Consider the following 15667-nt stretch of genomic DNA (forward strand, 5'->3'; position numbering starts at 1 on the left):
CATACAAAATTCTGTGCCCCTGGACACGGAATTGTTTTCCGTGATGGACACACGGAAGTGCTTTCTCTTTATTCGCAGAGCTCTATGTTTCCACAGTCTTGCATTTTCTCAGGATTTTTCTTATTTCAAATATTTTTTTTCTCAAAAAATACATTTCTTACTGACAGGTTAGGTTAGGGATTGTTTTGGTCTACAAAACCATCACAGGAACGGCGCCAGTTTATCTGAAGGACTTACTAAAGCCTCATGTTGCTGGAAGAATGTCTTCGCTGCCCTTGTCCCAGGCCAGACTCCTGACGTGATGTGTATGTGTGTGTGTCTACTCTACTTAAAAAAAAAAACCTTCTTTGTATCTGCAATTGTTGTTCTGCACATTTCCTGTGCACTTCGTATCTGCTTGTGATGTTGGCTATGATTACGTCCTCGTTTGTAAGTCGCTTTGGTTATAAAGCGTCTGTCAAATGCAATGCAATGCAATGTAATGGTCTGGGCACAGCTATTCGTTCGTTTATTACTTGAATTTGATAGCCTATCAACCAACTTGAAAAGGTATTATTTCACAAAAATATGTCTTTACTGACAGGTTAGGGCTTTGCTGTGGGCACAACTTAAATTGCTATAGCATTATTTTGTTTAGGATTAACATTTGGTATCTATTTTCTTCTACTGATAGACTTAACACAGTGTTGGGAATATAGAAAGCACTTCCGTGTGTCAATCATGGAAAACAATGTCATGTCCAGGAGCACAGAATTTTGGCAAAATCTGTGAAACTGACACGGATTCCGTGTCCCAAAGGTCGGTGTCCATTCCACGGAATTCTGAGAGATCCCAAAATCCCTTAAGTAGTACTTAAGCCTAAGTAGTACTTAAGTATAAAGGGCCTCCTAGGCAATATACCACATCACTAAATGTTTATGCATACATTCCTTCTATAGGCCTACATAAAATATTTTTTCTCGCACATGCAAATTAAATGGTTGCGCCAAGTGTATGGGCGAGGAAAAATGGTGCATGTATAAACTTTTAGTGATGATGATGTGAGACTTATTTCTGATAAATGGCCAAAGGGGCACCTCATACTTAAAGGACCAGCTCAGTCAATTTCGATATGCTGTTGTATTGCTCACGCTACACTTGACTTGTCAGTACCCGGTGATGCCACATTTTTCAGCTAAGCCCTTTCCGAGATATGAGCTATTCTGATGGGGGCAGCGTTTGTTACATTTTGTAAAAAATAACATAGGCCTACTCCAAATATTTTCCCAAAAGGTATCACTGTTTGCTAGTTGTCTGCTGATAACCTTTTGGATGTTTTTGGTAATAAAAGAAAAAATGAAATGTAAACAAAGCGCTGCCCCCATTACAATGACCAAGATCTCGGAAAAGGCTGAAGAAGAAAAAAAAAACCTCAGGTACTGACAAGTCCAGGGTAGTGTGAGCATTACAACTGCATGTTGAAACTTGAAATTGACTAAACTGGTCCTTTAAGTACTACTTGGGGCCTTTCCCATTACTAATCTCTACCCCTATCCCTACGCCTTCCCCATGCCCCTCGTGCTTTCCAACAAAGCTGTAAGGTGTAGGGCTTGAAACGCAACCGCTACGAATTGGGATATCGCTTCAACAATCAAGGAATGACACTCACAGCTGTCACTGATTCCATGCATTAGGTTGACGTTAATAGCGTTTTTTTTCATATGCGTTTCACGGAGAAAAGGGCCATCACACATTAGGACAATGTTAAACTTAGTCTTAGTACAATGGAATAATTACTACCACTTCAAAACCGTCAATTGCGGCGAAAATCCTTAAACTTGTGTGCTGTTGTGGGTGCCGCGGCTTGCCGCCAATTTTTCAATGAATTTGCAATGCATTCAGGGAAACCTGTCGAAGCCCTCCGTCGTGGAGTCTGGTGTCTGAAAATCTCCGCGCGGAGGGGTGGAAACGTGAATCGGGATGCCACTACGCCTACACGTGGACGCACAAAACGGAGGCAAAGGGGATGGCGTAGGGCTAAGGGGTGTAATGGGATTCACCGTTAGGCTTATGTACTACGTAAGATTTTTTGGGAAACACAGCCCTGGCTTTGACACAAGACCTTCGGCGTTGCTACTAGTCAGGTCAAGAGCAAGGCAAGTATTTTCTGAGCTCCGGAAAACTCTGGAACTCCACCCACTTTGTCGAGAAGCAATCAACTTTGAGCAGCTCCAACGACCTTGTGTAGAGGCGTGTTCAAAGCAGTGACATGGTTAAAGCAGAGACATTCTATTTGAACTAAGAAAATGTTTGGCTTAAACTTTGGCACAGCCTGTTGCCTCCGTTTTGCGCTTCCACGTGTAGGCGTAGTGGCATCCCGATTCATGTTCAGACAGATGGGTAGGGGTACGGAAAAGGGCTTCCCACCCCTCCGCACGATTTTCCGACACCAGAATCCACGACGGAGGGCTTCGACAGGTTTCCCTGAATGCATTTGCGAAATTAACGGGCTATGTCTGACTGGATGTAGCCGCTCAAGTTAGAATTCCGCTGATGGAACTAGAACTTGTTCTGTATCTTTCTTTTTTTCAGGAGCGCGCAAGTTTTACGCACAGAAGCAAAAAGCAGGCTTTCTGCCTTTGTAAATTAATAGTGCTTACTAGTCTTAGTGCTTAATAGTCTCTGCTCTTTAATTTGCTTAATGCTGCTTCTTCTCTTATAATATGCTGCATTGTCACAACATTCATAGAAGACACAATAGGCGTAATATATATATATATATATATATATTTTAAACTTCCTCCACTGGTGAAGGTACGCACAGTGCGTACGGCCGTACGGCTCCAGGCGCCCCTGTGGGCAGACACTCTCATATGGGATTTTAACCTAGAGCAGGGGTACTCAATTAAAAGTCCCCGAGAGCCAGTTTTTCAAAATTCCTCCCAATAAAGGGCCGGGCCGGGCCGACACGACCCCCAAACCCAAAATAAATAAATGAATAAATAAATGAATAAAATAAAACAAAACATGATAAGTCTTTTGTAAGCACAATACACACGCACTCACACCCACAGCAGATATTTAGTTTCTAGTGACAGGATGGGAGAACATTTCTCTCATAAAGGGCCTGCATTGTGGGGTGAGGTGCCTGCCTTGCCACCCACCATTCAGTATTTTTTTTTAATGACATAAGATTATCTGTTAGCCTATATTTGCAGACTACGTTCATAAAGATTTAGTTCTTAGTGAGAAAACCAATAAGCCTGAAGACTTTTTGAAACACATGTTGCTTATTATGACTTTGTTTATGCAGCTCTCACATGCATAATGAGAATCAGAAGCAATAATGGACCCAACAAAGAGGACACATAGATAGGAGAACACCAGGTTTTGTCAACAAGAAAATGGCACATTTGATGCCATGTTGATTAAATGCAAAAGCCAATAATAAATTGTCAAGTTGGTGCTCATAACTTTGTTTGCAGTCTTATGAGGCTCTTTGCATTCCAAACGAACTATTTGGGGACTGTTTAAAACTGTGAAAAGTTTATTAAGCAATTCGTTTTTAATAGGCTACCAATAGTTAGCTGCCAGCAGAGCTCAAACACAGTTTGCCTTCATTTGTGTTAGCAACTAGCTACAGCTACTGCTAAACCAATTCGAAGTCCTAACACACTGTTTGCAATCAAATGTGGACCATTACTTTCAAAAACGATGCATAGAGAACTTTGTGAATAATTTATTTACAGGCTCTGATACAGTCCTTCCCTTGTAGTCTACCTCACAACCTCTGATGCCACCCTCGTAGGTGCTTCTGTCCGGAGCCTGCAGTGACTGACACAAAGAGGGAGAGACTGCCTGAGGGGGCGGGGCACGGCACGCTTCTTCATTGCGTCTGTGGCGCGATTTCAAAATAAGAGCCGACAGCGCGATCGGACCAAAAAAAAAATAAATTTTTTTTTTTTTAATTTTTCAAAATTATTCGAGAGCCAAAAATAGATGCCCCGCGAGCCACAAATGGCTCGCGAGCCGCTATTTGAGTATGGGGGAGCTAGGGTGTATTCACTTTAATGGGTACATGTTCAAACATTAATGGCTGTATTTTTTTGAGTGACCAACACATTGAAGCGGTTATATACGGTATGTTGTACACAGGTTACTACTCATTGTCTCAAAGTGAAATTTCTTTAATGTTGTCTATGAGAAGGTATACTTACAAATCTGTGACAGACTGTATGTATGTGTATGTACATATATTCTTTTTGTCATGATTCAGTAGAATGATGAAGACTGAAGATGCCATTAAAACAGTTCAAAGCTGCTTCACATTCTTTGGTTGTGAACTAGCCCCATACCATTGAAACTGACACAGTGACAACGTTACAAATTGTTTATTATAAGACTTGCATGTAGTATCATACAGTGATTAGTAACTCAAGCACAGAGGCATGGCATGATTTAAACACCTTTTCAAACCATTAAGAATGCAATGTTGTGCATCAAAACAAAAATAAATTATAGATCATTTTATATTTTTTATTCCATTAATATAGAATTGACAAAGAAGAAGTAAAATAAACAAAATTCAACCTTCCTCATTGAGAATGTGCTGAAATAAGATAACCCTCTGCAGGAGGGGAGCAAGGAAGGACAAATGTTGATCAATCTGGGGTGAATCCCAGGCAAGCTGCCTTTCCCTCATTATTCTGGTTGTCTCTCTATACATCTCTTCTGAAAAGGGTTCTCCACCATTAGCTGCTACTATCTCATCTATTCTCTTGACTAACTCTACTACCTGGGTCCTGTCCTTACTCTTGTTGTCAAACACATGGTACCTCGCTCCACAGCTTCTAATAACTTCTTGTAGCTTTGGATTACCCTTTCGCACAAACTCATTGATTGGTTTACCATTCAGATCATCCCCATGTGTGAAGAGGACGATCATGTGATCTTTTGCCTTCTCTCCAAAAAGCTCCTGAAGGGCCTTAACTGCATTGCGCTCCTCTTTGGTAAAGCGGCTGACAGATATGACCAGCAGGAAGGCATGGGGGCCTGGTGCAGAGACCTTGATGCATCTCAGGATCTCTTCTTTAATTGTCTCTGTCTGATCCTCATCCGTGTCTAATATACCAGGAGTATCAACAACCAGTATTTCCCGCTCCCCTTCAATTGATGCTGGTTTACAATCATGTGTAACAGAATTTGCACTTGTCTCTGACTCAAATGCTTCTCTCCCCAGAATGGTGTTCCCTGCAGCACTCTTCCCCACTCCAGTTTTCCCAATCAGGACAATCCTCAGGGGTGGACCTAGAATTTTTTTTTTTTAAATTGATGACAGGGAATTGCCAAGCATGGATATAAGGCTTTAAATGTCTAAAAGGCTTTGAAAGAGCACAAAAAATGATTTTGTGAATTTATCTTAACCAAAAGATTACCCCAACCCTATGAATATGTAAATGTCACTTTGTGTAATATATTATTCACTTTTACACTTTCTAGATCATACCTGCTGGAATTGATGGGGGTGCTGGAGTTGATGGGGGGGAATTACCCATTTTTTGTTTAGCAATTTGGTCAAAACCGAATTGATCTCTAGAGAGAGAGAGAGAGAGAGAGAGAGAGAGAGAGAGACTTTAGTAATATGTTGGTCTCTTTGAAGCAGAATTGTCTCTTCATGAAGATCTTCAGTCTTTAGGTTACAATTATTTTCATTTTTTTTTAACTTTATTTAATATGTACTTTAGTATTTTCACCAAATACAAAATACTAATACTACAGAAGGACCCCCTGTATAACAAAAAACCTACAAGGGTTATGAACTAATGACACCACAGTAGTTTGGAAACGGGGTCTTAAGATTCCACGAATACTTTACATTCATTAAATTGATAAAACAACTGTCCTTCATACAGGCAAGGCAAACAGCAGACTATAAACACTTAAAAAATCTCCTTCTTACATATACAAACATGCGGGCTTGTTAGTCACCAATTCAATCAGATCACATTGAATAGGCTGCTTTTGTTTGATTACATTTCAGATAGGAAGTATTAGTTTTATTATTACTATAGTATTAGTTTTAGTATTAGTATAGTATTAGTAGACACTGGATCCTCTTACACAGCAGCAAAATGTAGGCCTAATGCTATTTTACTGTTGTTACTTTAAAGGAGTTGCGTTAATTTTTGCACTTACCAAATCATGTTCACACTGGAAAAAAATAGCCTTATCGTATTATATGAAGGTTCTCTTTCAAGGTATTTGTGCGTCAGACTCTTTGTCTCTGGCTCCCAGGTGCCTTATATCATGCTGTGGATGTTGTGACACACCCATGTGTTTGTGTGAGTATAAAGACACACTGTAGCGATTTGCGACTCTCATCCTCCGTGTCCTTACTGAGGACGACAGTACCAGTAACAGTAAGTGCTGCTTTCTTCTAATTGTAACTTCAGCAATGTCATGACTCAGTGTTTCCCACATAAATTTTGGAAACTATGGGGGCAGCCGGGATTTTTGTGTTGGTGGGGGCGGGGGCATTTCACACAGGCCATTTTTTGGAAATTCACGTGGCGTAAATGCAAAACAATTAGGCCTACTAAAGTATGACATTGGCGCATGGAGAAATTCATGTTTTGAGAAATTACATTACAAGATTTTACCCTTGGTATAGTAGTACATTGTCATTTATATAAAAAAATGCAGTAGCCTACAATGAATCATTTCTGTTTGCAACACACTTTTCATTCGTCCCTCATGCAGGGGTATATGCAATGGTAAAATGAATAAATAAATAGGAGCATAGATAAGAATTTAGGAGCACTGTGAAATTGTTAACACAGAGACAATGAGTAAACTCATCCCAACTGTCCCTTCTCTGAAGAATTTGTATTGCTCCCAAACCCAAGTTAACTACAACAACTTGACTAGGCTTTTGATCCCTATGTCTTGCAAGCACTCATGGTTTTCTGTATAGGATATATTTACTCCAGGAGGAAAATGCGAAAGAAATCGTTTAAAAAAAAAAAAAACGGAAATCGTTTAAAGGGACACTGTATGAGATTTTTACTTGTTTATTTCCAGAATTCATGTTGCCCATTCACTTGTATTCATTATGACTGGAAAATTTTCATACATGAAAAGGGGGATCTTCTCCATGGTCCGACATTTTGAATTTCCAAAAATAGCCATTTTTAGCTGCAAAAATGACTGTACTTGGGCCATACTGGAAAATATTTGTTTAATATATATATATATATATATTACATTTTCAGAAACTATGGTGGCCAAATTTAAACTATGGCGGCGCGCCATAGTTTCCTCAATGTAAGGGAAACACTGCATGACTGTTTTACTTACTGGTGGGTTTCTGGTATAAATTTACAAAATGAATGAATTTACAGTATGAATTTACAAAAGTGTCCACAGATGGTTTGTATTGATGTCTGCAGTCTCTTTTTTCCGTTTTGAACGTCTTCAATGCCCTGGTGCAGTATGCCTCATCATATTTCAGATTTTCTCTTATTTGGTTAAAACATACACTCTGAAAATTACGAAGGCATGCTGACGTATTGACTGTACTGTCCTCTGTTTCCCAGAGAGTGTGCCTTTACACCCTAACAGAGCATAAAGTGCATAGAGCTATGCAAACAAAACAAAAACACAATAGAGTGCATAGAGCTATGTAAACAAAAAACACTAGAGTGGATACACTCCCACTGGTCATGACAATCCTGGCAGCCATCTTACGTATGACTCCATGTTCATTGACTGCCTGGCACAAATCTCCCTATAGCCTATAACAGCAGCAGGGCTGGGCTTTTTTTTAAATGCCATTGCATATTGAACAGATTTTAATCAGAACCATTCACATTCAGTTTAATATCCTGTGCTATATCAAGCATGCTCACTACAGGTCTATCTATAACAACCACATTTCTTTTTCTGTCTCAGTAATGTCAGAGCAGGAACAAGTGGTGTTAGGTGGCAACCTGGTGGAAGAAGGAGGGACAGCGGATAAGTACGGGGGTATGTTATGCATTTTATTCATCATTTGCAGGCATTTTGTGCATATTCTAAAGGGGGTGTCAAGCCTTTGTCCCAGAGTACCAGAAGTAATCGAAGTCAAAGGGGAAGTCAAGTCAAGTTCCTTTATTGGTACCCATAGATGAACTGGTTTGGAGTTAAAGAGACAGACATGTGTTCATACATGTAAGCTACAAATAGGCTAACATGAGATTTAAGACATGCAATACAAATAGTAACAGAAAATAATATATACTACCGACAGTACTGACATATAATCAATACAAATGCACAAATGCAGAATGTTGGGGCATGTGGGTTACATAGCAGTTGGCTCACAGGAAGGTATTCTGTATTCAGAATGCCTTATGAGGTTATTGAACAGAACAAAACACTTAATTCCTGGTCTGTATTCGTGTTAGCACTTTTAACTACCTTACTTTTACATTTTCTCAACAACACAGACTCTCTAATATCTTCATTAAAGCCTTAAGGTGTGTGGTGCAGTGAATGTGCAAAAACATTAGGACATGTATATGAAGGGTTTATTTGCAAAACGGTGTATCTCCATTTTTTGACTTTTGCATTTTATTACTGAAAAAGACTGTTCAGAGGTCATATCACATATGTGTGAATTCTTACCATTCAAATATTTTGAGAACAAAGTTTTTCAACCTAAATGCCATTTTGCAATGCAATTCAATAGTTAGGAAATAGATCGCACTCAGTTTTTTCTCCTTTCTTGTTGTTTTCTTTTTATTTGAACATTGCAGGGACTGATATGACAGGCGTTTTGGCTGCATAGAGCCTTCTTCAGTGTCACAGATTCAGTGTATTTCCTGAAGTCTTTTAAAACAACAACCTCCTTGTCACCTGTTTCTAATTGATCATTGCAGCCGAAACGTCGAAAGAAGAAAAAACAGAGTGTGATCCATTTCCTAACTACTTGTTTACTTCAGAGACGCACCAACAAGATGGAAGAGCGCGATGTGTGGAAGATAAGCAATGCAATTCAATGGAATGCCAATGCCAAAATGTCAATTTCCCAATATTGTACAAAATGGAGATACACCGTTTTGCAAATAAACCCTTCATATGTATATTCTCTGAAGGAATGGAGGGAGAGTGTCCCTCCTATGGGAGTCACATCCTTTGTATCACAAAATCATTTACCATCCATCCCTGTCGAAGGCGAAAAAGACTGCCCTTTTCTCTACCTCTTCTGGGACTATAAAAGGCAGCGCGTATCTGTGCACATCCCCTTGGTATCACCATCCTAAGCTATCAGAGCGAGAAGGGCGGAGGAGGGGTACACTCTCTCTCCACTCCTTCAGAGAACTGGGGACATATACATGTCCTAATGTTCTCTTTCAGTCACTCCGTTCCAATGTCCCTCCTATGCGAGTTGTAAACACTCCCGTTCGAATCACCAAGTACCGACCGGAGGTCAACCGCATAGAAGAACAACCCAGGAATAAGTGGAGCCCCAAGGGCACAGCCAATGGCCTTCGGACATGTGTCAGACGCCTGGAGAATGGGGCACGGGCCCCACAGACATCCTATAGGAAGACTAGATGCGCCATCCGCGTTCCCGTCATGCAAGCCGAACGCCCGCGCATGGCGGCCATGTTAGCGCAGCCTGCTGGCTCAACCAGTTGCAGTGAGTTTTTGGTGATCCATACTCTTCAGATGGCCATAATTCCCTCAAATTTACGTCGATTTTCGAAAGGCTTGGTTTGTTATACAGTATAAAACATTCCGAACGTAAGTATTATGTTGATACTGCATAGTGATTCATATTCAAATTATATTATATTACATTACATTACATTATAATGTACAATCATGTATAATATGTTCTATAGGCTTATTCAAGTAATTAAATAGATCCCATAAACAAATGCACAAAGTATTCTTTTATATTTTCAGTAAAATAACAATTAAACGTTCCCATGTGTGCTCAATTCTGCTTTGGGTTCGACAGCTCCACCCTGTGTTCAAAATGAGTCATGACGCTTAGAATTACATTGTTGCGATGTAATCTCTCCTCCAGTACCTCATCTGTCGCCTTTAATTTGGTGCAAATGCGATTAATATATCCCTTCCATCAACGTAATGCACAACAACGGTTAAAATGTGTATTTGCTCTTGGTCCATCTCTATTTTTGGACAAATAAATAAGTGGGAAGCATATTACTCTCCTGTGCGTTTTACCTCAGTCTGCACTTAAGTTTTAAGGAGCCCTACTATTTATATACACGTGTCAATATTTCATCGAAATAACAGCATACATATTTCAGCATCTCAACGTTTCAATTCTTCAGTTAATTTCAGGTGTAACGGAGGCTCTGTACAGAGTTTAGGCTGTGCTAATATGGCCGACCTGTGTGGACGTGCTTGAAATACACGATGAAGTATCTATTCTTCCTATATGATGTCTGTGACGGGCCCCCTCATTGACGCCCGCTCAGCCTTGAACGGACCACACCTATAGAGCCCACAGCTCCGGATGTGGGTGAATGAGTTCACCACAGGCATGGGAAAGTAGGTCCGTCCTCAGAGGAATCTCCCAAGGGTCACCCATGAGCAGGTTAGCAACCTCCGCCAGGGATGTCCCACCCATCGGGGGGGCGACCAGCAGCAGAGACAGACGTTCTAGACAAAGTTTGTGTAGAACCGCCATAAGCAGGGCCACTGGTGGAAAGGCGTACAGCCTCCCACTGGGCCATGAGTGTGCCAGGGCATCAGTAACCTCGAGAGCCATCCTACGTACTTCCGCAAACGGATTGGCTCCACTACGGTAGTCTGGCCTTGCTCTTCTGTGGAGTGTCAGATCGGTGGGATTTTGATCGCAACGCCCCCCATCTAATCTAATCAGAAAACAGCCAATAAGCGAATAAGTACCCTGAGAAAGGGGGAGGACGCTCATGACGATCACGAAAACATCTGTGCCAATGGCTAACGTCTACGCTATATTGTTGTTGAGTAACTGTCAGCGATTGGGTGAGAGCTGTACCATAACCATAACTGAGTGCAAACTTCCCGCTTCCTGCAATCCCGTCAGATCACACAACTTCCAGACCATGAATACGAAATGCAATGGTAGTATTATGGGGTGGTCAGGACCAGGGGACCATTCCATCAACGGCGCTAACCCCAAATCTGAGTTCAAGTCGGTAAACTGCGCTATTTTTAGACGCAGATCCGTTCCATCAGTCTTGCTAACCTGAATCTCAGCTGAGTTGCCACGGTAATTTATGCTCCAACGTTAACCTGGTAGCTCCCAGGTTTAACACCAGGCTAAATGAATCAGTGTTGCAAAAAACATGAACCTGTAGGAAACAGCTGTCACAACGGGCACGTTCCGCTTGATTCCCGCCATCATTTTACGAGATCAAAGCGAACCAGTCACTCTATTTTAATAGTCTATGATGTGATAATGCCAGTAAAAACTACAATAGTTTCCATTGTCTTTCATTTTGGGGGATTTTTGATAATCAGCACATTTCTAAAAGCTTTTATAGTGTTGATTTACTAAGATGAGATTGGACAATTCCTTTCATGAACACAAAGACGTGAACGGCCCAGTGGGCAGGGGTGCTGCGTAATATGTGGTCGCCCCGGGTTCAACTCTTGCATGGCAACATGTTAGAAATGAAAAGTTCATAACATACTTTTGCCTATTCTCTTCTTTGATGTCGCTTTGTGGCTGGCTTCGTTTACTGTCAAGCAATAGGTCTACCAATAGGCCTACCTTAAATGTAGACCTTTAGGCTATTTTCAGCATAGGCAATAAAAAAAAACGTCTTCTCAACCAACTTGCAGACACCTACGCTTGGAGTTTGCATTGCAATGATTCAATGATCTCTGCCTAACGTTTTACCTAGTCTATGCCTTAATTTTTCATAAAACAAATTCTTCTGAAAGATAAAATTAAAACACCGGCTTAGGCCGGCCGCACACCGGCTCCGACAAAGTGCGACACACTTTTGCTCCCGACAGAATTCGGACCCCCAAACCCAATTTCACACGAACATTGCATTGATAGTCAATGGGGGGCGCCGACAAAATAGAACTTGTCTCTAATTGCTATCCGACATCGGGGAATGTGCGCGAACATCGGCGGCAGTGTGCTTGGTTCTATCGAAAACAATCGAATCGAATTTTAGCTGAGCAGTGCTCAGCACTTTGTTGGAGCCGGTGTGCGGAAGCCCTTAGATGATGCAAGCATTTTATTTTTGCGCATTGAAATGATGGCAGTCGAGGTTCGGACGAGACTCTCCCTTTTATAATTGAGTTATGATCTGTCATTGTGCATGGTGGGAATTGGGTCCGTGTACCATTCGTTCTTTTGTTTTTCGATTCATAACCAAATAACAAAAAACGAAAAAACGGCATTATTTCGTTTTAGTGATAAACAAAAAAACAAATTTTGATCTGTATTTCCAAATTTTATTTTCTACTTCATTTCAAAATAACGCCAATGAAAAAAGGTTGACGTGCTATTTTTAATTTTTGATATTTTCATCTCTCAGCCTTATGTGCCCCGGAAGTACTAGCGTTTGCCCCTGCCGTTGGCGATGTTGCGAAACACAGGACGATGTTGCGCCCCACCGTGTTTCTCGTGGCTCTCATTTGACAGCGCGCACGAGTGACATAGTTTTAAATGTCGTAGGCCTTGGCTACCCGAAGACCCCAGGTTTTATTAACAGTTTTGAAATAGACAACGACCACCGAACACTGTTTTGGTGTCTTGTGGGCTTACTACAGCTAGGCTTGTCAGCGAAGCTGTCTTATGGAACAATTTGGAGATAGCCTATAGGCCTAGTAGCCGAATGGGATCTGGTTTATTTTTATTTTAAGGCATCTGTTTTCTAGGAACCGAAAGGAGCTGACTTTTGGTGGCAGGTGCTCGCGTCCACCATGACATTTTGATATTGTGTTGTTGTTGGACTCTCGGAAAGAATTGTCCTCTGACATTTTCCCCACTAGCCATCAGATCTAATGCCAAGCATTCTTTTGTCATGAACCCTAGACAGTCTCTAGTTTGCCAAATAAAATCTGTCTTCCTGGCGAATTCATTCCCTTTGTCATTGTCCCTCTTTTCCTGTTAGTAATTTTGACCTGGATATGTTTATCACTGTCATTTGTCTAAACCTACACAATGCGTCCGAGCAGCACTTAACACAGCAGGCATCTATCAAAGGAACGCACCGCATTTGTGAGCTGCATTCTCCTTATCCCTCATGGAATGGCAAGCCATGTTGAGAGACTTTAATTTAATTCAATTTACTCCCGATTTTGTTGAGATATTAGGCTCCAGTAAAATGTCAGCACCACATCAACGTTAGTTTGGCATATGTAATGTGCTGATGCAAGTACGACGGTGAAACAAGACGCATAGGCTTGCAAATAGTAGGGCGCAAGGCTATACTTTCCCAAGCTTACTGAAAATGGCCATTGCCACTGTGTTCAACGTGTTTTTACACGTTCAAATACTCCCACTAAAGACATCTCTCAAACTCAACGATGAGTGCTGCTAGTGCACACCTAGCACCACACACGTGGACAGCTCGCAGTGCAATACAAGGGCTGCACCAGCTGCAAATGCCTGAGAGAATGATCGCACCTAGAGCTACTCAGAAATGTAACCTACTGTAGGCCTACTGATGATAGGGGGTGAAGTTTTTGCCCCTATTTCATTTTCCAGTGTAAAACTGATGCTATTGATTTTGTGGTAATTGCCTCAATTTATTTTACTGTAAACCAGCATTTTGGATGGCCTTCTGTGCCATATGGCTCGCATTTTTGTTGAAGTTTTGTAACGAACAATGCAAATTACACATTTTTGTGTCATTTTGACCTTTTTTTGGAAGGAATATAATCAAAATAATGGTGGATTATTGTTTTGTGACGTGCATGTGAGAGCCTTATGTCGTCAAAGGGTACAACAGCATTGTTTGGTTGTATTGTTTGGTCTTTTGTAGACTGTCTGTACGTATCCCCTCATGAAACTGTAACGTAGCCTACTTCACACATAAGAGTAGTGCCGCCAGAGACGTTAGAATTTAAAGAATCTTTGGTGCCGCGATTTCAGCACCATGGACAGAGGGCGCCAGTCTATGCAGACAGTGGCGCGTCAGGCCATGTAGACGGACATGAAAGCTTTCAAATGATACATTTTCATAAAAATATTGCAGTTTGGCTTTGTTATAGACTGTGAATTTCACATATATGTTTCAAAACACCTCTTCTGACAACATCCAGTATGGATTTAGTTATGATTTTAACCTATTTAATCGAGGTCGACTTGTAGGCTATAACTTCCGGGGCACATACGGCCGAGAGATGAAAATATGAAAAAGTAAAAATAGAACTTCAACCTTTTTTCATTGGCGTTATTTTGAAATGAAGTAGAAAATAAAATTTGGAAATACAGATCAAAATTTGTTTTTTCGTTTATCACTAAAACGAAATAATGAAATAACCAGCCGTTTTTTCGTTTTTTGTTATTTGGTTCTGAATCAAAAAACAAAAGAACGAATGGTACACGGACCGAATTGAACGCGGGTCTCTCAATCAGAGTGTAGTTGCGTTACCGCTCACCTACAGATGGCCGCCTAATATCTCTGATAAAGACTTGATTTGACAAGGCATGAGGCACAAGGTACGAGGCCCGATTCGAAACAGGGAAGGCAGCTGTCCTTCCAGTGAGCTAACTGGACATCGAGTCATGGAGTGTGGATCGAAACGAAAAATTGCTTTATTTCCTCTCTCGACAGTTGACTGCATTTGTGGGCTTAACGAGGATATTTCGAAGATACATCAGATGCTGACTTCGCTGCCTTGGTTCCCAACATGCTGTGCGCCACCTCCCTCTCAACCGGAAACCTGAAAAACAAACATGGCTACTACCCAAACTACTACCTTATCATACTCTTTATTCTGACACTTATGTATGTAGATATTGAAAATCGAATGCATAAATCAACATTGTAGTATCTAAATATGCGGTCGCTAGATCTATTTATAGCCTATTTTACGATTCCGCCGTCTGACGATCATTCACCGTTCAAATAGCATACGTAAGCTATGCGCTAACGTGATGAACGTAACTCCCGCCATAGAATCGCAAGAATCGCCGTAACATCAAATGCGCAAGGCGGCGCACTCGTTAGTGCCGTTCGTAACGGCTGCCTCATCAGCTAACTTGACCTATCTGATCAGTGACCTGTTTATGTAGGAGGAGAGTCATCGAGTCACTGCCTCCTGTTTCGAATTCAGCCCTAGTCTACAACATGATCGCATTTTCGGCAATCGTCGATATGGACTTTCCATGTACAACGTGCACGAGCGCAACGCCAGCTTTGATGAGCGCGGCTGAAGTGAAACTAGCCAAGACGCAGCTGATCCTCAGTGGTGGAACGGCGTCTGCCTCAAGTTTAAGCTGCTGTTAGTTGAAACTTGGCTTTTGCATGTAAGCGCCGCTGAATTCAGCGCCAATGATGGAATGGTCCCCAGGCTAGGGCATCAGTGCCCAAGGCAGCATCACACGGGTCCTTAGAGAAAAACAACCTACAGTGGGTGTTTTCTGCAGACCATTGGGGAGACGTCGGGGTCGAGTAGGTGGGACAGCGTTGGTTAGCCGGAGTAGGCTTGGCGTAGG

General features: G+C 41.4%; 1 protein-coding gene across 1 annotated transcript; it reads right to left on the reverse strand.

The window, feature by feature from the left end:
- Window positions 1–4564: 4564 nt before the first annotated feature.
- On the reverse strand, window positions 4565–5534 carry LOC134445062 (GTPase IMAP family member 7-like). Its single transcript, XM_063194177.1, has 2 exons — window positions 5486–5534; window positions 4565–5286 (listed from the first exon to the last, which is right to left on the reverse strand). The coding sequence occupies exons 1-2, from the start codon at window positions 5532–5534 to the stop codon at window positions 4565–4567; spliced, it is 771 nt and encodes a 256-aa protein (XP_063050247.1).
- Window positions 5535–15667: the final 10133 nt, after the last annotated feature.

Source organism: Engraulis encrasicolus, unplaced genomic scaffold (genome assembly GCF_034702125.1).
Source record: "Engraulis encrasicolus isolate BLACKSEA-1 unplaced genomic scaffold, IST_EnEncr_1.0 scaffold_96_np1212, whole genome shotgun sequence".
NCBI classification, from domain to species: domain Eukaryota; kingdom Metazoa; phylum Chordata; class Actinopteri; order Clupeiformes; family Engraulidae; genus Engraulis; species Engraulis encrasicolus.

Coding starts and splice junctions, on each gene's coding strand:
- LOC134445062 (XM_063194177.1), bottom strand. CDS start 5,534: ATGGGTAATTCCCCCCCATCAACTCCAGCACCCCCATCAATTCCAGCA. Junction 5,287..5,485: donor ACCCCCATCAATTCCAGCAG/GTATGATCTAGA, acceptor AAAAAATTCTAG/GTCCACCCCTGAGGATTGTC.